The sequence below is a fragment of the Capricornis sumatraensis genome, chromosome 2 (genome assembly GCF_032405125.1).
Source record: "Capricornis sumatraensis isolate serow.1 chromosome 2, serow.2, whole genome shotgun sequence".
Taxonomy (NCBI): Eukaryota; Metazoa; Chordata; class Mammalia; order Artiodactyla; family Bovidae; genus Capricornis; species Capricornis sumatraensis.
The window spans coordinates 72672527-72698826 of NC_091070.1; the positions used below are offsets into that span (position 1 = coordinate 72672527).

Sequence of the window (26300 nt, forward strand, 5' to 3'; positions counted from 1 at the left end):
TCAACTGGAATTCCATCACCCCCATTCACTTACTTTACACTTCAGGATGTCCAGCTCTAGGTGAGTGACCACACCATCATGGTTACCTGGTCATTAAGACCTTTTCTCTACAGTTCTTCTGAGTATTCATGTCACCTTTTCTTAATCTCTTCTGTTTCTGGGAAGTCCTTACCATTTCTGTCCTTTATCATGCCCATCCTTGCTTGAAACGTTCCCTTTATATCTTGAAGAGATTTCTAATTTTTCCCGCTCTATTTTTTCCTCTATTTCTTTGCATTTTTCTCTTAAGCACCCCGCTTTTTTTTTTTTTAATTTTCCCTTGTTATTCTCTGTAACTTTGCATTCATTTGGGTATATCTTTCCCTTTACCCTTGCCTTCTCTTCTTTTCTCAGCTATTTTAAAGCCTCCTAAGAAAACCATTTGCCTTCTTGCATTTCTTTTTCTTTGAGATGGTTTTGGTCACTGCCTCTTGTACAATGTTATGAACCTCCAGTCGTGGTTCTTCAGGCACTCTACCAGATCTAATACCTTGAATCTATTGATCACTTCCACTATATAATCATAGGGATTTGATTTAGGTCATACCTGAATGATATAGTGGTTTTCCCTACTTTCTTCAGTTTAAGCCTGAATTTTGCAACGAGGTGCTCATGATCTGAGCCACAGTCAGCTCCCAGTCTTATTTTTGCTGACTGGATAGAGCTTCTCCATCTTCAGCTGCAAAGAACATAATCAGTCTGATTTCATTATTGACCATTTGGTGATGTCCATGCGTAGAACTATCTCTTGGGTTGTTGGAAAAGAGTGTTTGCCATGACCAGCATGTTCTCTTGACAAATCTCTGTTAGCCTTTGCCCTGCTTCATTTTGTAGTCTAAGGCCAAACTTGCCTGTTACTCCAGGTACTTCTTGACTTTACTTTTGCATTCCAATCCCCCGTGATGAAAAGGACTTTGTGTGTGTGTGTGTGTGTGTGTGTGTGTGTGTGTGTGTGTGTTAGTTCCAGAAGGTGTTGTCAGTCTTCACAGAACTGGGCAACTTCAGCTTCTTCAGCACCAGTGGTTGGGGCATAGACTTGGATTACTATGATGTTGAATGGTTTGCCTTGGAAATGAACCAATGAACCAAGATCATTCTGTCATTTTTGAGGTTGCACCCAAGTACTGCATTTCAGATTCTTTTGTTGACTATGAAGGCTACTCCATTTCTTCTAAGGGATTCTTGCCCACAGTAGTAGATATAATGGTCATCTGAATTAAAGTCGCCCATTCCGGTCCATTTTAGTTCACGGATCTCTAAGATGTTGATGTTCAATCTTGTCATCTCCTGCCTGACCATGTCCAATTTACCTTGATTTGTGGACCTAACATTCCAGGTTCCTCTGTAATATTGTTCTTTACAGCACTGGAGTTTACTTTCACCACCAGACACATCCCACAACTGCAAGTCATTTCTGCTTTGGCTCAGCCACTTCATTCTTTATGAAGCTATTAGTAATTGCCCTCTGCTCTTCCCCCGTAGCCTACTGGACACCGTCTGACCTGGGCAGGTGAGGGGAATCATATTCTGGTGTCATATCTTTTTGCCTTTTTGTATGGCTCATGGGTGGGTTCCCTGGTGGCTCAGTGGTTTAGAATCTCCTTGCAGTGCAGGAGACTCAGGAGATGCAGGTTCCATTCCTGGGTTGGGAAGATCCCCTGTAGGAGGAAATGGCAACCCACTCCAGTATTTTTGCCTGGAGAATCCCATGAACAGAGGAGCCTGGTGGGCCACAGTCCATAGAGCCGCAAAGAGTCCAACACGACTGAGTGATTGAACACACACGCACACTGTTCATGGGATTTTCAGGCAAGAATACTGGAGTGGGTTGCTATTTCCTGCTGCAGGAGATCTACCCCTACCCAGGGATTGAACCTGTGTCTCCTGAGTCTCCTGCATTGGCAGGCAGATTCTTTACCACTCAGCCACCTTAGAATTCCCAGTTGAGTCTGTATCTTGGCTTATTTGCTGTATAACTCTGGATGAGCTAATTCATGGCTTCATGGGTCAGAGGGTAATGAGAATAGCAGTACCTAATTCCTGCAGATATTGTGAAAACAAGAGAAATCACTTACATCAAGTGTTTACCAAGTGCCTGATAAACTACTGGCTGTTTTATTAATGCTTTTGTTAATTAACTTTTCCATTTTTCATGCCTCCTCTCTCTGTCTCCTCTCTTTAGCATGAGCCGCACAGCCTACACTGTGGGAGCCCTGCTTCTCCTCTTGGGGACCCTGTTGCCAGCTGCTGAGGGGAAAAAGAAGGGGTCCCAAGGGGCTATTCCCCCACCAGACAAGGCCCAGCACAATGACTCCGAGCAGACTCAGTCTCCCCAGCAGCCTGGCTCCAGGAACCGGGGGCGGGGCCAGGGGCGGGGCACTGCCATGCCCGGAGAGGAGGTGCTGGAGTCCAGCCAGGAGGCCCTGCATGTGACCGAGCGCAAATACCTGAAGCGAGACTGGTGCAAAACCCAGCCGCTGAAGCAGACCATCCACGAGGAGGGCTGCAACAGCCGCACCATCATCAACCGCTTCTGCTACGGCCAGTGCAACTCCTTCTACATCCCCAGGCACATCCGGAAGGAGGAGGGCTCCTTTCAGTCCTGCTCCTTTTGCAAGCCCAAGAAATTCACCACCATGATGGTCACGCTCAACTGTCCTGAACTCCAGCCACCCACCAAGAAGAAGAGGGTCACGCGTGTCAAGCAGTGTCGTTGTATATCCATCGATTTGGATTAAAGCCAGGCACACCCAGCCTGTCCTTGGGATGCAGGCCCCAGGCGGGCCCAGAGACAGACCTCAATCAACCTGATTCTTACTTGGCTTAAACCTAGCGGCAAGAAGGACCACCAGCTGCCTCCTCCCAGGAGCCTGCTAGTGCGTAGTTTGTGTGCCTGAGTGTTTGTGGGTGCCTGTGGGTGTTTGCAGACACCAGAGGAAACACAGTCTCTGCTAGAGGGCACTTCCTAGTATGTAAATGTATCTGCTTCCTTGCGGGATGACACAGAAAACCCAAGCTACTACCCCAGGCACTTTGGGGGGAGGGGGTGGTGGGCAGGCTGTGGTCTGGGTCTGCCTTGGTCTTCCACATGCCCTCCTGGGGACCAGATCCTCCCTTCCAAATGAATATTAATGGAGAGGCTTCTCTGAGGGCATGAGACCTGTTTTGTGCTGCCCTGGCCTTGGAAAAGATGTTTTACCCTGTGCTTGCTTCCCTCCTTCCTCTTCCCTCTCACAGTCCATCCCTTCTTAGGATCTCAGTGACTATTTCTGTCCACCACCTTCCCTGTCAAGGGTTCTAAAGCAACTTGCTTGATCATAGATGCAAATGTTTCCTATTTGGGGAAGACCTTTCAGACTCTGGGGGAAGCTGATGGTGCAAGGGCAAGAAGGATAGAGGGCTGAGAGAAGAGAGAGATTGCAGGTGAGGCCCATTTGGTCCAGCAAAATTCAGGTGGGAGATGGGCAGAGCGTGGAAAGGCCAACCTCCAAACACAGTGAGACCCATGCTTTAGCAAATTTTTCCCCTGATGTTTGAAGAAGAGAAATAGAATTGCCAAAAAATCATTAACTTTGGCAGTCACTGTGACTGTTGAAATTAGCTGTAACTCAATACCAAACTTAAAACATAAATATTGACCACTCCTATTTTCAGAACCAAGTGAGTGAAACCAAAACAGCCCCTCCTGCTTTGCCCCTCAGATGGACAAAAGATGTAATTCAGAAACTCCTACACAGGAATAGGAAAAAGACAAAAATCTCATAAGCAAAAGGTCTTATTATCTGTCCTTTTGGCTGAGTTATCATCACCTTTTCTCCGGTTCATTGTTTCTGTGTGGTGCTTCTGAGAACCACAGTCCTGTTGGATAAAGATACTGTCTTTGCTGAGTGTACCTGACAGTGAGGGACCCGGCTGAGATAAGAGAGTTTAGGGCCTGCTCCTTTCCACTCATTTGGGGTCGGTTTTAGCCATCGTTAGGAGACTGAGCCGGAGAAGGCAATGGCAACCCACTCCAGTATTCTTGCCTGGAGAATCCCGGGGATGGGGGAGCCTGGTGGGCTGCTGTCTATGGGGTCACACAGAGTCGGACACGACTGAAGCGACTTAGCAGCAGCAGCAGCAGCAGCAGCAGGAGATTGAGCTGGAGAGCAGAGCAGAGTAAGGCAAGGAAGGCAATTGCTTCTGGCTAAGGAGTAGTTAAAAGGCAGGGAGGAGATATAAGGCGTATGACCTGCACTTCTTCCTTCACCCTCTGAGGATCTAAGGGAAACCCCAGTTAAGAAATCAGAGCATTTGTGTGCATTAGCTGTCCTACTGCTGGTACGATTTATGTAACATTATAGCCACTCGGAACCTACCGGTAGTTGCTGTTCTCTGATTAAACTTGGGTTATTTGCAGTGCCTATTTAGGATTTATCTAATGGCCAAAGTGCAGGGTGGGGAAACCTTCCTGCATTTTGGATTTGGCCAACCTGCTTTCTTCAAGCCTGAGCTTTTATATGTAAACCACCCCACCCCCGTACTCTTTTTGCCTTGCATCTTCTCAATCTCACCAGCCAAGTCATGAGTAACATGGGAAACAAACACCATGGACTTGCATTTAGGCTGCCCATGAAGGCTCTCGCGTTCAAAGAATCATTGCAACTAAAGAGGCTGGTTTTATTTTATTTTTGTTTTGGTCCAGTGCTCTCCCCACTAACAACTAAATAGGAACCATACTTTGAAGCAGAAAGTCATCTTGAACACCCAAAATATTGAGTCTAATTTTAAAACGTTGAAACTCACTACTGATGATTCTACACTAGGAGAATTTGTGCTAACACGTAGTCTGTGCATTTCACATCCACGGTAGCCCCCGCCCCAAATCCTTCTATCGTCCACATCCTCCAACAGTAAAGCACAGAATGGATTTAATTAAGCATGCAAATACTAAGCTACAATTTTGAGGGTGGGAGAGAAGAAAGGAGAAGGAGCTGAAAATATACAACCACACTAGAGAGGAAAAATGACATTCAGAACCGGCAGACACCAAATCTCTCTTGTTTTAACTGCCACAAGCTTGCAATTTTGTTAAAAAGAGATGACTTAAGTTGGCAGCAGGAATCTTCTTTTAGTAGCTTGTACCACAGTTTTGCATGTAAGTTGGATTTGGCTAAAGTGAAGAGAATTTGCTCAAAATGAACTTCACTGGGATAATAAGCAACATAATTGCCCTAAAAGCACAGCACTACCCAAAGAAGGGGATGTCTGCTTTTCTTTTTGTGCCTATATTAAAACTAGCCCAAGTCCCATGCATCTTCCAACATTTATTGAAAGTGCCATATCTGTTAATAGTGTATTGGAGTCACTGATGATGTAATGATACGTTTTTTTCATTACTATAGTAGAATTTTTATGGCAAGATATTTGTGATCTAGAGCTTTCCTATTAAAATAATGCCAAACACCAAATATGAATTTTATGATGTACACTTTGTGCTTGGCATTAAAAGAGAAAAACACACATCCTGCGTCTGTAAGTTGTTTTTTGTTATTGTAGTTCTGCAAAGTTAAAAATGTAAGCGAATAATCTGGAGGAAAGGATAATTTCCACTGTGTGGAATGTGAATAGTTAAACAAAAAGTTATGGTTATTTAATGTAATTATTAACTCAAATCCTTTGGTCACTGTGATTTCAAGCATTTTTTTTTTTACTTCTTAATATAACTTCCTCTGAGTTGAGCAAAGAAGCTGGCACATTGTACGTTGTTGGAGGTTTTTATCAGGTCAGAGGGAAACAATAAAATCTTGACACATCTGAACTTGCTTATAGAGTCAAGACCTGAGCTTTTATTTTTATAATTGAATGTTCCTTAAAGGTTAACATTTCTGAGGCATCCTAAGAGAGATCTTAAATGTTATTTTGGAAGAATTAAATGTGCATATACTAATAGCAAATAATAATGAATTGTCCACAAGTCCATTTATGGAGAAAGTCTAAAATAAAAAATGTATGTACAGAACATTTATAAATGACAAGTTAATGCTAAAGAGTGAAAGTAGTTCTACTGATTTGTCATTCTCAATATATTTAATATCAACTGCATTATGTATTATGTCTGCTTTAATCATTTGAAAAACAGAATTATGATGACTATGATCAAGGTCCTTTGCTGTCTGTGAGGATAAGGGGGGATTTGGTAGTCTCATAAAAGCTAATTTGGTGGAAAGCAAAGTTTTATGAATCTGTAACTAGAATTTAACTTCACCCCAATAATGTTATATATAACCTTTCCCAAAGAACAGCCAATAAATTGAACCTCTTCTCTGTGTGTGTGTTTCACTGGTAGTGTTCACAGGATAGAGCTGGGGCAGGGACTCATTTGTTGTCATGGGAAGTGAGGTAGAAAATAGATCATGAGCTCTCTTGTGATCTGAAAAGAAATTTATTTCCTTCATTCACACTTTCCAGATCTCACTTGATTTCAGGACACCTCAGGCAATGGCAGTTAGAGGTAGGGGAAAGCTGGTGAGCAGTAAAAAGTACCAACCTCTTCCCCAGAGCTAGAAGGAAGAGTTAAAATGCTTCTGAGAAGCCTTCAGATAGTGGAAGAATCGTCACGATGAAATGGTAATAGCTTTATTCTTGAGATATTCAAGGGAAGAGGGGGAGAAAGATTTGGGGCTCAGTAGAAGAAGGAGCTTTCTAATAATGAGAGTGATTCAGCAATGCACTGAGCTATCTTTGAGATATAGTCAACTCCCTTGGAAATATTAAAACATATACTTGATATCATTTGATAGGGATTTGAGACATTGTGAGTTATTGCCCTGGTTATGCAACTGAATGAATGGATTTCTGACGTCCCTTCCTACTTAGGTGTACAATACAGGATTGCTGCTACGTTTTGGTGCTCTAACAGTGATAATGAAAATGCCTATGCCAGACACTGTCAAGAATTTTAATTATTTTCCACTTAATTTTCATAGTGACTCAACAATGTGTGTACCATTATGATCACTGCTAGGAAATAGTGAATTCTTGTCTTACTACAGCACCTATGCCCTTAAACACTGGAAAGCTGTGAGATTTTTCAGCTTACCAGTTTGTTCTTTTAAGGATAGAGTGCATCAGTTTAAAAACAGATCCAGTCTTGACTATTTGCATCTAATGATCAAGGCCACCCTGAAGTTGCATTGGTATCATCATCCTGATGGCATCATCAGGAACTCCTGTTCTGAAGCATTCAAAGTCTATTTGCCACCTCTTTTTGTCATGGCCTCCTTGGACTTAGAGGGGAAAAAACGTGGCACGTCCCCAAAAGACAGTGTCCTCAGAAAAATCACAGGCACACCTAGGAGATAATATCTGCACAGGGTTTGAAAAGGTAGTGGGACTGGAAAGAGAAATATGTTCTAGGTTTCAAAAAAGTATGTAATAGGACATATGAAAAATGGTGGAGTGAGAGGCATTGAAAATTCTTTCCTCCATAAAATCTTTGGAAGTCTGCAAAAATAGAATCAGATATTTAGAACTCTGGAAATTTACCTAAAGACTTGCAGCAGTCTGAGTGCTTATTGAAGAGAAAGGCTGAATATCTGTAACAATACTAAGCCTTGTCATATTGTAACTTGCCCTATTCTCATCTCCCTCTCCAGTTCCGTAGAAGTCTTGAAACCAACAGCCTGCAATTATGATAAGCACCAGCAGTCTGACAGTCACTGGGAGAGGTAGTATGGGATTTGAGTTCTTTGAAAACCAAATACCCAGAGAATGGTAATTATTTGACCTGTCTGTCAGGCCCTGGAGGCCCCACTTGCAAAGGTATCTTTACTTGACCTAATTGGAAACTGCCTAGTGTGAAAAGCCCTGTTGAAAACAATTAGAGGCAATTGATTATTTTTGTGACCGCCTGAGGCAGTGGATAGCAATTGGGCTCACAATAGGTTAAACAAAAAGCTTAAAAAGGAGACTGTAGAATGACATTTTGGGGGGCTTTGGAAAAGCTTCAACATATTACTGGGAATCTAGAAAGCCAAATCATGTATAAGGCTGTGTGCCTGCCCAAGGCTGTGAACAAGCTCAGGAAGAATCTGAGCAGGCCATAAGGTCTTACCTCAGGCTGACCCTGAGGCTCTGCACAGGCAGAAAGCTAAGGCAGGGCTGTCAGCTACCTGGCTGAGTGTTGAAGGTGTGCCCCAATATTCGCACAGAGCCCCTCAGCAAAGACTGGAATGGAAGACTTATTGGTTCCAAGTATTTGAGGAAATTACTGTTCAGCTATTAGCTGAACACTAAGATAGCCAAGCAGAGGCTTTAGTGGCCATACACAACACAAAATACAGACTTTACACAATTAGCTTGGAAAAGTTTCTAAAGAATGAAATAAATAATAACAAGCAGCAGCAACAACAAATCCTGGGGAGAGGGAGAGAGACTGATTTCAAAAGTCACCACATCATATTATTTAAAATGCCCGCTTTTCAACAGAAAATTGAAACATGCAAAAAATAAAATCCAAGAAAGAATGGCCCATACATAAGGAAAAAAAAAAAAAGAAACAGTCCCCTAGAAAGCTCAGACATTAGGCAAAAGCTTCGTCAACTTTTTAAATATGTTCAAGAACTGAGAAAAACCATTTCTAAAGAATCTAAGGAAAATAGAATGAAATCTCACTAAATTTGTAATGTCAGTAAAGAGATAGAAATTATTGTAAAAAATAGAAAATTTGAAGCTGGAAAGTGTTATAAGTAAAATAAAAATTTTACTAGAGGGGCTGCACAGCAGATTTGAGCCAGCAAAAGAAAATTAAGAAACCTTTACCGAGACTCATGAGAGAAAGACTACTAGAGCCAGGAAAAGAGGGAATACCACTATGAAACTTACAGAAATGAAAAGGACTATAAGAGAATACCATGAACAATTGTATGCCAACCAAATGGACAAATTTCTAATATAAGAAAGTCTCATTCCATTTTTTCGATGTTTGACTACTAAAATCTTTTAAGCCTCACTCCTCTCTTCCCCTTATGCCCCACATCTAATAAAGCTGATAAGAAAGCCCAGGTTCTCTTCCATTTGCCTCTGATGAGATGGTTAAACCAAACAAGGCCCATCTCCTCCAGGTGGGAGCTCTCATCCCCGCATCATTCTCTAACCACCATAAAAACTCCATGTCAGCTTCCTTCTCCTGCTCTCTCAAACCATCTTTCAGACCAGGGTGGGAGGCCTGCCCTGTTCTCTACAGATAGCCTCTTTATGTAAGTAATAAATCTTTTCATATACTCTTGGGATGTTTGTGGTGTTACCGGTCTGAACCAAACTTTAGGTAAGGTCCATTCTGTTTATGCAGGTGTCACAACACCTAGAAACACACAAACTCCTGAAACTGACTCAAGAAGAAATAGATATTTGAATAGAATTATTACAAATAAATGAGATTGAATTTGTAATTAAAAAATCTCTCAAAAAAAAAAAAGCCAAGACCATAAGCTTCACTGGTGAATTTTACCAAATATTTAAAGAATTAATACCAATTCTTTATACCTCTTCTAAAACAAAAAATAGGAACACTTTCTATCTCATCCTATGTACCCTGACAACCAAAACCAGACAAAACATCATAAAAGAAAAATATAGACAAATATCTCTTATAGAGATGCAAATATCCTCAGCAAAATAAGTAGGTGAGTCCAGCAACATATAAAAAAGATTATATACCATTATTGAGTGAGATTTGCCCCAGGAATTTTAGGTTGGTTTAATCATAAATCAAGGTAATAAAACATTAATAGAATATAGAAAAAAAAAACCCATAGTCATATGGAAAAAACTTGACAAAATACATCTTTTCATGATACAATCACTCAAAACACTAGGAATAAAAGGGAATTTCTGTAACCCGATAAAAAGGCATCTATGAAAACCCAACAACTGACGTTACTTAAAGGTGAAAGAAAAACTGAAAACTTTCCGTGTTAGGATATCTTTACCACTTCATTTTCAATGTTGTATTTGAGGCCTGGTAATTAGGCAAGGAAGGGAAAACAAAGTCATCCACCTTAGAAAAGAAGAAGTAAAACTATTTCTATCTTCAGACAACATGAACTTGTAGGTAGAAATCCTAAGGAATTGGCCAAAAAATAAATATATATATTAGCATTGTCTTAGTCCATTCAAGGGCTTCCTTCATGGCTCAGTGGTAAAGAATCCTGCCGACTCAAATTGATCCCTGGGTTAGGAGGATCCCCTGGAAAAGGAAACGGCAACCCACTCCAGTACCCTTGCCCGGGAAATCCCAAGGACAGGGGAGCCTGGTGGCTCCTGGGGTCCATGGAGTCGCAGAGTCAGACACAACTGAGCAGCTGAACAACAGTCCACTCAGGAACTATAACAAAACACCACAGACTAGGACGAGAGAGGATGAGATGGCTGGATGGCATCACCGACTCAGTGGACAGGAGTCTGAGCAAACTCTGGGAGTTGGTGATGGACAGGGAGCCCTGGTGTGCTGCGATTCATGGGGTCACAAAGAGTCGGACATGACTGAGCGACTGAACTGAACTGACTGAGGTAGCTTATAAACATCAAACATTATTTCTTACAGTTTGGGAGGCTGGAAATCCAAGTTCAGGGTGCTGTCATGGTCTAGTGAGGGCTTGCTTTCAGGTCCCCAATTTTTCATTGTGTCCTCACAGGGGAAAAGGGACTAGGGATATTTCTGGAGCCCCTTTTATAAGGTACTAATTTCGTTCATGAAGTTTCGACTCTCCCAAAGGCCCCACCTACTAATTCCATTATATTTGGGGGTTGGGATTTCAACCTATGTATTTAGGGTGATGGCAGACACAAACATTCAGACCATAGCAAAAACTAATATTAAAGTTATGGGTACAAGATCAATATTCAAAAATTTAACTGTCATCTCTACACTAGCAATGAAAAATCTGAGACAAACTTAAAAACTAATTCCATTTGCAATAGCATCAAAAGAATAAAATACATAAGAATAAATTTGACAAAGGAAGTTTTGTAATAAAACTATAAAACATATGTTTAAAGAATTTAGAAAACACCTAAATAAATAGAAAGATACCTTGTGTTCATGAATTAGAATTAATATTCCTATACCAATTCTATACAATCTCTATCAAAATCCTAATTGGCTTCTTTGCAGAAACTAACAAGCCAATTTATATGAAAATGCAAAGGGCCCAGAATAGCCGAAACATTCTAGGAAAAAGGACAAGATTAAAGGGCCCACACTTTCTGGTTTCAAAATTTACACAGAGAATTTTTACAAGGCGAACACTTTTTAACGGTCATTAGGTTAAGAAATAATAATTTTTCCAGTCTCCCCAGAAGCTCTCCTAGGCCCCGGCCCAACTTCAAACACTTATTCACATCACAGTAACAGTCAAACTTTTATAGTAATTTCTTCTTTCCATATCTTTTGAGCCAGATACATCCAGCTTGAATGTAGAAGTTTATTACTATGCACAATGACAGCAGAAGGTTAAACATGGGAATGACTTTTGAGTAGATAACTATTGTTTATGTCTTTCCTCTCTTTTCTATACATTTTTAAAGAATTACCCTTCCCTCATTTCATGTGGGGCCATCTAGGCTTCTTATCATTGTATGTTTTGTCCCTATTCCGTCTCTAGGTGTAGGGGTGGATAAGACCACAGTAGAAAATCAGAATACTCATTCCCCTTGGCCACCATGATCGGCTTTAGAAATGGGCTTGAAACCAAGCCAAGTCCATAGAATCTTCCTTAACATTTGAATATGGAAGCTGGGAGATCTATTTCCTTTTGTAGGATCACAAGTCATAATAAGCCTATAGAACAAAATCTGCTGACAGCCATCTTTCCCAAATGTATGGAAATTCTGAAGAATGAAGCTTCCACACAGAAAAGTAGAGCCACAAAGATGAACTGAATGTCTTGACAGATTCCCCTCCCCCGGCCCCCTCCTGGATCAAGCTATGATGGAAGTCAGGCCAACCTCTGAATCATCTCATATTAGTTATATATTGCTCTATGAATTATGCCCAAAGTTAGTAGCTTTAAACTAACATTTACTATCTCACACATGTTCAGATAGGGATCTAGGAGTGACTAAGCTGGATATATCTGGCTCAAAATCATTCATGAGCTTGCAGTCAAGGTGTCAGCAGGGGCTAAGATCATCTTAAGGCTGACCAGTGCTATAGAATCTGTCTCCAATATGGCTTACCCACATGGCTGTTGGCTGGAGGCCTCAGCTCCTCACAATGTGGACCTTTCTTCACAACATAGCAGTTGGCTTCCTTCAGGAAAGTAATCTCAGAGAAAGCAAGGGAGAAGCCACCATACCTTTCATGACTTAGCCTCCAAAGGCACATACCTTTACTTTTACTTCATTCTATTAGACAAAAGCCACGCCATGGACTGTAGCCTGCTAGGCTCCTCTGTCCCTGGGATTTTCCAGGCAAGAATACTGGAGTGGGTTGCCATTTCCTTCTCTAGGGGATCTTCCCAACGCAGGAATCAAACTCAGGTCTCCTGCATTGCGGGCAGATTCTTTACCAACTGAGCTATGAGGGGAGCTCCTATTAGAAGCAAGTCACTAAATTTGCCCTCAATCAAGAGGAGGGTTTTTAGACTTCAACTTTTTAAGGGAGAAGTATCAAGGAGTTTAAAAACTAGCACATTTGCAGCTACATAAATAAATTCCTCGTTTTGGTTTAATTTGTATTGGATTTATGTCACTGAAAACTCAAAGAGTCCTGACCAACATCTATATCTTCATCACTCAAAGATTTAGATGTTGTAATCTATTGCTTTTACTCTAGCTGGTTCATCTCTCACGATCTAATGCAATCACAGCAGTGTTACTTTCACTGTCTTACATATGTATCACCCGTAAGTAATAAAACTGGTCTATAGAAGGCTAGACCATAACATATAGCAGAGGAAACTTACTTTCCAGCATGTCCAGAGCATGAGCTTTTTCATAGGATCTAATATTTAGTGCCATGGAGAGATCTGTTATATTACCTTCTGATTTATTCTCCAAATCTCAAATTCAGGCATCCTTTTTGTAGAGTAAAATTTGGGAATCAATTTTCAATTAAATGAAGAAAATGCCTTATTAGCACTTGTTTACCTCTAAGGGTTCAACAAGAGAATATTAATGTTGAAGATTCTAAATATCACATTTTTGAAAATTTATGCCAGTAAAGCAAAGTGTGCTTTGAATGGAAGGGACTATTAGTTCAGTTCAGTCGCTCAGTCATGTCTGACTCTTTACAACCCAATGGACTGCAGTTATGGAAGGGACCATAAACCATGAAAAAAATTGTACTTTGAATTAAATTTATAAACTAGTTGACTAGAACAGGTATTATAAATTTTAAAACTAATTTTTAAAACATATATCAGTGAATGTTCTTGGTTATAAATAACAGAATCCACTCTAGGTAGCTTAATTGTAAAAGACTATATAAAAAATTATCAGATAGCTCACAGAATCTCTGAAGGGTCAAGAATATAAAATTCAGAAATGATCTAGGTGTCTTCAACACACCATGGGGCTATTGTAGAAAAATGCTACTGGTTTGCCCATTATTCACTTCTTATGTCAGTAGGGACCTATGCAGAAGCTGCAACCAAGTTGCCCAAGAACCCAAGGACTCCCTCTCCATGCTTAACAGAAGTTATGAGTCTCTATGAATGGTTGCTGACTCAGGGTGGTTGCCTCTGCCTACAAGTCTACTGTAAGATCTGTTCGTTGGGACCTAGTGAAAATTATTAACTTCTTGGGAGTCTGAGAAGTACAAGTGTTTAGCTTTCTATGCTCTATAGTATAGGCGACAATCTCAAATGATATTGGAATAGCTGTCCAAGGAATTCATAAACACAGGGGTTGGAAAAAAAAATTTTAAGGCTTCTAATTGAAAAAAAAAGTCTCATCTCTTCTACCTAACTCTCCTCAGTATCATTTCTCGGGATCAACTCTTTCCAATTATTTTTGTCTGTTTTTTTCTGCATCCATTTTTCTTATTTCTTATATTTAATTTTACATAGTATCTGTCATCCAAGTATTGTGGGAAGGAATCGTCAGCTCATTCATTTTCTACTTTGCTCATTCCATCCTGTTGTTGTGTCCTTCAGTTACTAAGTTGTGTCAGACTCTTCGTGACCCCATGGACTGCAGCACACCAGATGCCTTCTGCTATCTCCCGGAGTTTGCTCAAATTCAGGTTCATTTAGTCAGTGACGCTATCCAACCTACCAACACAATTATATCACAAATTTTGCTTACATCAATAACCAGAGTTCATATTGTTGTGACAATTATTATTTACTGCTGAAATTACTTTTCCTTGTTCAAGTTTTTTTTTTTTAATATGGATTGGTTTTAAAACCTTAATTGAATTTGTTACAATATTGTTTCTATTTTACATTTTTTGCTTTGTGACCAGGAGGCATGTGGAATCTTAACTCCCCAATGAGGGATCAAACACTCAGTCCCTGCATTGGAAGGCAGAGTCTTAACTGGACCAGCAGGGAAGTCCCATCCTTATTCAATTTTTTGATCCTAGAATTATTTGATCTTTCTTCATTCACAGGGTATTCATATATATGCATATAATCTTACCCTTATTTTTATATACTCCATTAGTTTTTTTTATGTTTATGATAGTAATTTTAGGTGTTCAAATACTTCAGAGAATGTATTAGTTCCATTTTGTTCTCTGAAGAACTCCCTTTCAGGACTCTCTACTTACCCAGCCTCAGTGTGGACTGGTTATTCTTTGTTGGAGAGTTCTCTGAGTCCTTGTGCTTTTTTAGATGTCTCTTGTTTCTCCCCACTTTATTTATAGAGTCAATGAGCATAAAATTTTAAGGCCATCAGAATTCTTAAGACATTTCTCCATTATCTATGTTCTGCCATGCTTTTAAGAAGTTCAATGGAATTCTAATTTTTCTCTCTGGAAACGATTAGAGTTTTCATCTCTTGTGTTCTAAAAATTCACACACAAATGATGTGCTTTGATGTCGAGTTTCTTAATTTTTGATAGGCATTCCATGTATCCTTTTAATCTATAGAATTATGTCCTTCAGTTCTGGGACATTTTCCTGTGTTACCTCTTAATTTCTACATTTTTTTCTGGTCTCTCTTCCTAGAAATACTATTAGTCAGATATTAGACATCTTAGCGGAGAAGGCAATGGCACCCTACTCCAGTGCTCTTGCCTGGAGAATCCCAGGGACAGGGGAGCCTGCTGGGCTGCCGTCTATGGGGTTGCACAGAGTCCGACACGACTGAAGCGACTTAGCAGCAGCAGCAGACATCTTACACTAATCCTCTTAGTTTCTTATATTTTCACTTCTATTTCAGAGCTTTTTGTTCTCTAGTGATTTTCTGAATGCACTAATAAAACTCTTTTGTGGCAAGCAGATTTGTAAGTGGCCCCTATCATGTTTTAGGTCATTCCACCAGAAAAACCATTTACTGATATTCAAATGTTTACACGGTACCCTCCCCTTCAGTGTGACTGGGTCCTAGAACTTGAACTTGATTCGAATCAATGGAATGTGACTAGGTGTATAGAATCCATATGATCATCACTTGAGTGTGATTGCATAAAAGTGTAGCTCCCATCTTTCTGGAATCTTTTTCTCTTCCCACTGGAGACTTCAAAGAGACAAGCTGCCATGAATCCTACAACTGTAAGGAAATGAATTTTACAGGCTATTTGAAGGAGCTTAGAATTGGATCCTCCCCCAGTCAAGCTCTGATCAGAACCTAGTTCTGGCTAACACACTTATTGTTGCCTTGTGAGATTTTCAGCAGAGGACACAGCTAAGTTGTGCCTAGACTCCTGACCCACAGAAGCTGTGAGTTTAAAAATGTGTGTGTTTGTAAGCCATTGAATTTGTGGTAATTAGTTTTGCAGTATATAAAATTATGTATTTTCCTATGAATTTTAAAATTGGGCTATTATGTTTATCATTTCTAAAGTCTCTCTTTTGCTTTTTATCCTCTCTCTCTCTTAAAGTAACATCCTATTCTTGTTTCACAGATGTGATATCTTTTTCTTTTGTCAGTTTATTTCTTGTTCTCTCTATTGTTTCTGTTTAGCTTTTTGGGTATGTATGTGTTTAATTTCTAGCTTTTCTAAGATGTTGGTTGATCTTTAGTGATATTTCATATTTTTTTAGTGATAGTTCATATTTAAGAGTGACACTCAAATAAGCTGATGAGAAGATCTGTATACGGGAATAGCCATTAAATTGGTATCCTTCACTGCAAAGTAATCTACTAGTGAGGCAACCTTTTCATTGGAGAACTCCCAGATGTCAGTATTTAATAATCTTTTCTCTGGGGCCATTCAGTTTCCCCAAAGAAGACCCTGTTATCTTTTTCTGGACACTACCAGTCTTCTATGAGGGAGAAAAAGGATGAGTGAGCTCTTTATTTAGCACAAAGTTCAGTTCAGTTGCTCAGTCGTGTCCAACTCTTTGCGACGCCATGAACTGCAGCATGCCAGCTGATGGACAGCCCTCCCTGTCCATCACCAACTCCTGGAGTCCACACAAACCCATGTCCATTGAGTCGGTGATGCCATTCAACCATCTCATTCTCTGTTGTCCCCTTCTCCTCCTGCCCTCAATCTTTCCCAACATCAGGGTCTTTTTCAATGAGTCAGCTCTTTGCATGAGGTGGCCAAAGTATTGGAGTTTCAGCTTCAAAATCTGTCCTAACAATGAACACTCAGGACTGATCTCCTTTAGGATGAACCGGTTGGATCTCCTTACAGTCCAAGGGACTCTCAGGAGTCTTCTCCAACACCACAGTTCAAAGGCATCAATTCTTTGGTGCTCAGCTTTCTTTATAGCCCAACTCTCACATCCATACATGACACAAAGACCTTCATTTATTTCTTTTCTTTTTAGCTCTGTGGCCCTTTTTAGCTCCAGTCTTTAGTTGGCCTAGTTTCCTGAATTCAGAGGTTTCTAGGTTACTTTCTTAAAAAAATAAATTTTTAAGGGTCAAGTTAAGTCAGATATTCCTGGAGTTCCAGTTATCTCTTTTTGCATGAAAAACCACTCTAAAACTTAGTGGCTTTTAAACTTATTATCTCTCATTGTGCTGTGCATTGACTGAACCCAGGTGTTTGCATGTATGTCCAGTCACTAAGCCATGCCCAACTCTTTGAGACACCCCTGGACTGAAGCATGCCAGGCTTCCCTGTCCTTTTCTATCTCCGAGAGTTTGCTCAAACTCGTGTCCATTGAGTTGGTGATGTCATCCAACCATCTCATCCTCTGTCTCTCCTTTCTCCTCCTGCCCTCAGTCTTCCCCAGCATCAGGGTCTTGGCCAGCTAAGCGATTCTTAATTGGGTTAGAGTTTTCTCATGCTAAAACAGTCAGATCGCAGTTGGGGCTGGAATCATCTGAAGGCTCAACTGGTATAAATGCCCCAGTGACTCCCTCAGATGTTTGGCAGTAGATGCTGGCTACAGCTGGAAGCTTAGTTTCAAGTGATCCTTTAATGTGTCTTAGGCTTCTATGAACATAGTGGTTAGGTTCCAAGAAAAAAAAAAAGGAGAAAGCTGCCAGTTTCCTGAAAACTACACTGTGTGACTCCTACCATTGTTAATTGGTCAAAGCAAAGTAGACTTGCCCAGATTCAAGAAAGGGTGTGTCCCTACCTCTTGATGAAAAGAGTGTCAAGTAATTTGTGACCATGTTTAACTTACCACACCTGACTTTCCTGGCCGGGAAGGGACATGGGGGTTCACTCCTTCTGCATATGGACTTAGATTCCATCTCCTTGTGTTCAGCCTTGCAAACTGCTGTGCCATCTATCTTCTGATGTATCTTGTCTCAGAGCCTTGATTCTCTTAGGATTTTTAATTCAATTTGAAACTTCTTCCATTGTGATGTCAATGTTCACGCTCCTGTCTGCCACCCATTTCCTAAAAAATTTACTGAAATCATTCAATTGCTATTGTCTTTTTTTCTTATTCTTTGTCCTTTTATGGTCATACCCTTTTACAGTTTTTGCTCTCATTTTAGCGGATTTCCACAAGAAAGAAATGATGTGGTGCATTTTTCTGAGTTCAACAACAAATTTTACTCCTTGTTACTTGTTAGCAAATTTACTTTGCAGAGTGCTTTAAAATTTACAAATGTACTTTTGCATACATCATATTGTTTGAGTCTCATTAATTTTGAAAGAAAGGCAGGACAGATATCTAAATTATCTCTGTTTTAGAGGTGAACAAGCTGAAATCAGACACAAAATGATTTGTACAATGTTGCACATGTGATTTGCTTTCATTTAAATCCTCTAGGGAAATGTTCTGGAATTAAGTCTAAAGGACAAGGGCAAGACAAAAGTTGTTTTTTTATTTGAGGGGGAGGGTGCTGTACATGGAGTTCAGAAAAAATAGAATTTGTACAGCACTGAAGCAGTCATGTAACAATCCAGAATTTTTATATAAATGGGTAGCTGTGGTGGGTGAGTCAGGAACCTATTTAGTAACGAAATAGGAAGATTTTCACAGCCTAGCTCAGCTTCCTATTCAGGCCACACTGGTGACTTTGTTCACTTGATCTACATGCTGGGATGTGAGAATTTTTCCCACGTCTCTTCACAGGAGCCCATTTTGGCTGTGCTTAGGGTAGTGACTGAGTTTCAAAGAGGAAGGCCCTATAATGTCTCCCAGGCACACTACAAAGGAAATATAAGTCAGCAGACAGTTGGATCTGGATCTGGGCCAGGATAACTCGACTCTTCTTGTAGAAGGTGCCATGGGATCTCTAGCGATGGCAGGTGATGGAAGAAGAGGGTCCCCTCAGCTTTATGTCTTGCCTGAAAGATGATAACCATGCTAATAAATTTAGTGCCACATTCTTTACAGTGTGCTCATCCGACCCCTAGGATAAGGCCATAAACCATAATGGGGTCCATGATGCTTTCAATTATTAGACATTCATTTCTGCTCTTCAATTTCTTTCTATGCTGCCCAAATTTGGCTTTATTGATGTGCTTTCTGGAGGCACGGGAGAGGGCAGGGGTGGGAAAAAGAGGTCTACTTTTCAGAAATCTGAGAAAAAGTATATGTTTATCAATATAAAACCTAGGCTCTCTAATGGGGGAAAACATAACATTTTGTCATTGTATCCACAATAAATACATAGACATATCATAATGAACAGAGCCTATTTGTAGGCATTCCTGGGTCTTTTCAGAGCCATAGGCTATTTTATGCTATCACCACCCTCATTAACAGAAGTATTAAGTTTTTCTTTTAGTAGATAGAAGTTAGGATTTGTGTAACCCTATTTCTCAGGCTTTTCTGAGAGCAGGAAGGAATCCAGAAAAAAGTTTATGGATGTGGCATCGAGCCCCAGAGAGAGGCTGAGTTTGTTAGGAAAAAAGCAAAACGAAAAGTCAGTGCTAAAAGAAGATACTTTATTTGGGTTTCTTGCCCTGATATTCAACACTGAAAAATTACCTTTCCAGTTCTTTGAAGCAAGGCTGGAAAGGTTAGTTTCATCCCTGCTGGTCTCTCCCTCTACATTTTATTGAACATTTCAACTCTTCTTGCCTTTCCAGACACACTGTCAAAACTTGAATATCAGATCCATACCACAATCTCACTTCTGATGTTCACTCATGATTCAAGTGAAACTGGGCAGTACTCTCAAAACAGAATTAAAGAACCATTAATGTTAATGAAATACTAAATGTAAAAATTCCAACTCCCCCCAGAAACTGAAGACCCTTTGATATCCTACTCTGAGATCTCATTGTGCAATAAAATTAAAATTTCCCCATTTATCTCTCACCCAGGATTCTGTTTGAGAATGACAGTCTTTCATCAGCAAAAAAAAAAAAAAAAAGAGGCATACTCAGGGACAAATGAACAAAAATTACAGAAGTGACTCCAGTCTCTTGGAGAAGATTGTCAGCTAGGATTACTCCAAATCTCTTGATGATTCTCTTCTTTTTAACTTTTGGTTGGCCAAGAACCTTTTACCTGAAAGGCTGGGATGGGGAGAATAGATGAGGAGAAGAGAACACAAAATTTTGATTTGTTTTGGAAGTTTCCAGAAGGCCCTCAATGGAGAAGACCAAAATTAGAAGGACATTGCAGTGGAAGGGAAATAGACAAAGGACTGAATATAATATCAAGCAATCTGTGGGGATCCTTCAGTAGAAACCTAGTCCATTACTGGAAAGTGAGTGGGGAGTTAGTGTTTAATGGGGGCAGAGATTCAGTTCAGGGAGGTGAAAAGTTTGGCAGATGGATGATGGTGAGAGTTGTACAACAATGTGAATGTTCTTAGTGTCGCTGAAATGTCCAGTTAAATATGGTTCAAATAGTATGTTTTATGTTGTGTGACTTTTCCCACAATAAAATTTTATTTTTTTTAAGAGAGTGAACCATGTTAGTAGTTGAAGAATGCTGCTCAGCTTTGTGTGATGTACCCCACACAGAACTCCTGTTGCCATTTCTGCAGTTGTTTCTAGACTGTGGTGGGTGATGAACAGGAGAGGAGAGAGAGGGTGGTGTTGAGGTGCCAGAGAACCGGAAAAAATTCTTAATTATGGTGCCTACCTCTCTGCTTGCTCCCTTCAAACAATCTGGGAGAAAAATACTCCGCGTTTTGTGTTTTTAGCTCATGAAAGCCAATGAAATTAGAGCCAAGCACCCAGGTGGTAAAGAATGTGACTGCCAGTGAGGAGGTGTGAGTTTGATCCCTGTGTTGGGAAGATCCCCTGGAGTAGGAAATGGCAAGTCACTCCAGTATTCTTGCCTGGAAAATCCCATGGACAGAGGAACCTGGCAGGCTACAGTCCATGGGGTCCCAAAGAGTCAGGCACGACTTGGCACAAGCACTGACCAAGTGAGGAGTTCCTGCTTTTGAATATTAACGATGGCCTTGAAATTGCTGTAATTCCCTCAACAATGCTACACGGGAGGTCTTATTCATGTAATTTAGAACTGAATCTTGTATAGAGTTTGTACAGATATTAAGCAAGTTGCACAGTCGACAACTGCAGAGTTGACCTTTCTTTCAAAACTGTTTTTATGAAATATTTATGGTAGGCTTCCCTTATGGCTCAATTGGTAAAGAATCTGCTTGCAATGTGGGAGACCTGGGTTCAATCCCTGGGTTGGGAAGATCCCCTGGAGAAGGGAATGGCTACCCATTCCAATATTCTGGCCTAGAGAATTCCATGGACTAGATAGTCCATGGGGTCACAAAGAGTTGGACACGACTGAGCGACTTTAACTTCATTTCACATGGTAGGACAAACCTGTGCTTTTATAACCAAAATGGAGGAAACTAAGCACATGCGTTTTTTTTCAACTAAACATTGTTACTCTGTTTTAAACCGTGATTTGGGCAAACCAGATTTGAATAATCTAACATGGATATACAGCCTTAATTATGAAGTTAGCTTTGCAAACCAAAAGTTCTTGCTTTGGGGGAGGGGTCTGGACTGGACCACATGATGACAACGTGGTCGTGGCTTTGAGCCCTTGAAGGCCTCGCACGTGACCAGAGAGGCGTAGGGTTGAACTTGGTACATATTTAGGTGATCCTGTGGAACTTGTTTATTTTCAAAAGTACCAGGTTTGACTGATTCATCCAACATGCTTCCCTAGGAGCTAAAAAGCCCTGTTCTCTAGACCCCAAATCGGAGAGAGTGGGTGTATCTAGTGATTGGTAGGTAACGTGATCTGCCTTTTGTAGCAAGCCAGAAGCCAGATGTCCCCTCCCCTTTGATCTGAATAACACTTTAGGCTGCAGACAATAAGATTGGTTTTAAATTTATTGTCTCTTTGATTTCTACATTCTAATGCTTTTTAAATTCTTTACACAAGACAGGGCTATATATAGGCAACTGGGGTAGTTCAATGGAGGCCAAAAAAATGCCAGTAGATTTTGAGAAGTGCTGGGCAGAGGCTCGTGCATATTTCTCTGCAAGGAAACAAAGACAACTTACTTGCGGGTAGGAACCTTTTTCTTTTCCAGGCGTTTTACTCCAAAAGAAAGTTTCCCACTCCTGGTTCCAGCCAGGTTTGTGGAAAAGTTCCCTGCCAAACTCTCCCCTTAGCAAAGCACTAAAGCAGAAGAATCCAGTTTAAGTGAAGGAACCTAACATCAGAATGTCTTCCTCCGTGAAGCTCTCTATAACCTTCCCTGCAGTTAATGATTTATTGCTGGCCTTGGTGGTGGAGCCTGTGTGAGGCTGTCAGCTGAGGCCACGGGCTTGATTTCATTAGTTCTGTTGAGGGTGGAGATGTAAATGTCTGAATCCAACTTCACTCCCTCAGAAGGGTTAAATTGTTAAGTATTTGGGAATCTCCTTCAACTAAGTGAGCAATACCGACCAGGTCATCAAATGGGTAAAAATGCTTGGTCCAGTTCCTCCCCCAAAATGGATCAAACCACAGAAAACTGCCCCAAGAAGTCCGCCTGTTCTAGGAAGAGCACCAACAGGATGGCAGTGAAAGGGGTTCACGTCTCCACATGTTTGCAAAGCAGCTTTGTGATCTTGAGTAAGTCATGGCTTGCCTTCATCTCCGTTTTTTGAGCTAAAGGGATGAAGGTGTTCTTGGAAGTCTTATAACTAGCCTGAAATGAAGGTGAAACCAGAACTGAGATTTCACAGTAGCTGCTCCAGCGCTCTGTCTGCCTTGTAAGACCTGCCCTTGTCTCTCCGCTTGTGGGTTGTGAGAACCAGGGCTGGTTTTGTCTATAGGGTGGCTTTGCAAATGGATACAGTCATTACAGCAAAATTCTGATTCTTCTCCCCAAGAATCCTCTGCAAACTTCTCCGTGAAGAAAGGACAAGCCATGCAAGGACTCAGTGAGGTGAGGAATAAGAAAATATCAAATGCTCATTTCCCCTGCCTTCTGAGACTGCACCTTACCTTTGCAGCGTGGGAGCAGAGTCCCAGAGAATCCCCTTTGTGTAGCACATCCATCTGATTTTCCAGGCCGTCTTCAATCAATTCCTTGGATATCAGGTATTAAGCTAGAAAGCACTTTTTTTTCCTCTCCTTTATGGTTATGAAATATGAAGGATAGCCACAGCTGAAGCTTTTAAGCCTGATGGGGATGGCTCCCTAGAGAGGCTCTTACAAACTTAGAGGATAGTCAGGAAGGGCTGTGAGTTTGGAAAAGCACTTCAGAAAAAAATCCTGTGAAGTCAGCAACTACAGGATAATATCCTAACAGGCATACCTGGAGACAGACTCAGGCCCAGTCATGGAACTGTTGATGTGGCTGGATTCGCTCATGTTTTAAAGAGAGGTGTGTTAAAGTGACTGCTTCAAGGTGTCTTTTCAGACCTGTCTCTTCTCTACACTTTCATCCTTTTTCAATAAATCTTAGAATTCTTCCTATCTGAATGAAGACTTCCAATATGTTGAATGAATGACTAGCTGGTTCCAACTACATGATCAAATTGCTTTAGATGGCCTGAGAAAGAACCATATAGAGACCATGGGATTTTTATCCCAAAGGCTCAGAACCTGTTTTTACCCATTTTCTGAGAGTGAGCCCAGTTCTTCCCTCTGACTCCCAGTCTGCCAGATAGAATGGGAGAATTGGGTGCTTTCCATGACAGGGTCTGAGCTACAGGTGACACGGTGCCATGAGCAAGGAAGCAGGGTGCTCCTTTAATTCTGCGTGAGGGAGAGATCACTGCTGGGGACAGAGGTTTACAGTTCAGGATGGTCTGTCCAGTCAGTCCGTGGGTTCAAATGCATACGAGATTGCAAAGGAGCCTGGAAATTCTGTTCTCAGGCCTTGCCCCAGTCAAAACACGAAGAAGGTAGCTGGGGACACCATTTAAACTGAGATCCCCTGGTGTACATAGATAGCATGGGGATATTTAAACATGAAATGTAAAGTGTAAAGAATACGCTAGTTCTACTGTCTTACAGTGTATAGCAACTTGTTCTTTCTAAAGTGCTGATGTCTGATCCCATTAGAGACTCATCACTCCATGAGGTAGGGAGGTGAATGCACCTCAGGCAGACTGAGAGATCAGCATTCTGAAAGGTCCAGTGACTTGCCTGAAGTCACAGTTCAGAGATGTGACAAGAACCCAGCCTTACAAATTAGCCTTGAAGTGAAGTGAAGTGGCTCGGTCGTGTCCGACTCTTTGCGACCCCATGGACTGTAGCCTACCGGGCTCCTCCGTCCATGGGATTTTCCAGGCAAGAATACTGAAGTGGGTTGCCATTTCCTTCTCCAGGGGAACTTCCCAACCCAGGGATTGAACCCCGGATCTCTTGCATTGTAGGCAGACGGTTAACTGCCTAAGCCACAAGGGAAGCCCAGCCTAATTTAGCGCTTTTGAGCATTTTTACCAGTTTTTTGCCTCGTAGTAGGATCTGTGTTAGCCTCCAAGATTCCCTGGATTGGAATGAAATTGTGGCTTCTGTGCTTTGTTTCCTTTTGGTCCTTTTAAAGATGTCTTATATACACACAGAAAAACATACAAAGCAAAGTTAAGTTTATTGAATCACTAGAAAACAAAGAATTACACGACACTGCCAGCACCATGGAGGCTTTCTGCGCTGCCTGGAGAAGCTGTGTAGGTGTGAGACAGGATCCTGGCTGGATGTTCTGCTGTCACTGTTGTGAAATTCTTAGTAATTTATGAACAAGGGACCCTATATTTCATTTTGCACTGGCCTATAAATTATGTTTCTGGTCATGCGCCTACCTACTCACGCCACCTCCTCCAAAGTAACCTTTACCTAACTTTGATGGGCTAACTCTTCTGTATAGTTTTATCACCACAGTATGATATGTTATGGTTTATTTTACTTCTGAATTTTATATAAATGGAATAATATGGCATATTATTTTGTGTATATGGCTTCTTTCAGTCAGCCTTGTGTGTGTTTTATCTGTTTTATTTGCAGCTGTCATTCAGTTGTATCATTATCTAACATTAATGTATATCACAATATTTCATTATACTTTGGATGGAAATTTAAGTGGTTTTTTTTTCCCAGTTTTGGCTATTATTAATCAAGCTGCTATAAACATTGTTGTGTATGCATCCTTGTACAAAAATACATTCACTTCTGTTGAGCATTTTCCTAAGATGAAATGGCTAGGTCAGAGAGTATGTTTGCTCAGCTGTAGCAGATAATGCCACACTTTTCCTAAAGTAGCTTTCTCAATTTACATTCTCTACCAGCATAAGAGAACTTCCTCGCTCTGCATTCTCATCAGCAATGGGTATTATCTATCTTTTAATTTCACCCTTCTTGTGATTGTATTAAATCATAGTGATAGCTCATTGTGATTTTAATTTGGATTTCCCTGATCAGTAATAAGAGTATCTTTTCATAAATGTATTGGCCATCTGAATAAACTCATTTGTCTAGTTTCGCACTGATTTTTTAAAAAAATATTTATTTATTTAGCTGTTTTGGGTCTTCGCTGAGACACGCAGGAGCTTTAGTTGTGCATGTGGGATCTAGTTCCCTGACCAGGGATGGAACCTGGGCCCCCTGCATTGGGAGTGCAGAGTCTTAGCCACTGGGCCACCAAGGAAGTCCCATTTCTCACTGATTGTTGTATTATAATATTTGGGGTCTTTTCATATGAATTTATTATGGGAGATCATTATGTATTCTGGGTGGAAGTCCTTTATCAGAAATACGTACTGCAGATATGTTTTCCAGGTCTATGCCTAAAAAATATTGAAACTGTGGCTTGAATCCATTTCACCTGCCTTCACTAATGAAGGTAGTTTTAAGACTTGCATGTCCTCCAGGCAGCACATAGTCTAAGGAAGATGTTTGCTCAAGTTATTTTTCAGAAACTGGGAGTGTCAGCTGCATCTAGTTTGACCTGAGCTGGTTAAAACTAGATGGGACCATCTATCCTCCAACTGGGCATGCGCCGAGTGTCTGCTTGGTAACCTTTTGCAGGTGTAAAGGTCTCTAGCATAGTTATACCTGGGCATAATGATAGTTACCGCACCTTTTTCTTTCTTTAAAAATTTTTTAAAAAATATTTATTTATTTGGCCCTGCCAGGTCCCAGTTGAGGCACATGGGATCTAGTGGCCTGGTCAGGGATCAAACCTGGGCCCGCTGCATTAGGAGCACAGTCTTAACTGCTGGACTACCAGGGAGGTCCTGCCACACCTTTTCCCATGCTCCCCACTGCCCAGACCAACCTGCTTCATTATTAGTTGTTCCATAAACGCCTCAGCCCTTTGCCTGCGGG

At 40.9% G+C, this 26300-nt stretch overlaps 1 protein-coding gene and 1 non-coding gene across 4 annotated transcripts; one reads left to right on the forward strand and one right to left on the reverse strand.

The window, feature by feature from the left end:
- Window positions 1-2222: 2222 nt before the first annotated feature.
- Window positions 2223-2777, forward strand: GREM1 (gremlin 1, DAN family BMP antagonist). Of its 3 annotated transcripts, none has more exons than XM_068966393.1 (2): window positions 2223-2336; window positions 2460-2777. In XM_068966393.1, the coding sequence occupies exons 1-2, from the start codon at window positions 2223-2225 to the stop codon at window positions 2775-2777; spliced, it is 432 nt and encodes a 143-aa protein (XP_068822494.1). The 3 variants fall into 3 exon arrangements, with proteins under 3 accessions (XP_068822494.1, XP_068822495.1, XP_068822493.1); XM_068966394.1 differs by having other exon boundaries at window positions 2223-2249; XM_068966392.1 differs by having other exon boundaries at window positions 2223-2777.
- A 22770-nt stretch (window positions 2778-25547) lies between these two features.
- On the reverse strand, window positions 25548-25620 carry TRNAG-CCC (transfer RNA glycine (anticodon CCC)). The gene has a single exon. It is a non-coding gene; the product is annotated as a tRNA-Gly (tRNA).
- Between the last annotated feature and the right edge of the window lie 680 nt (window positions 25621-26300).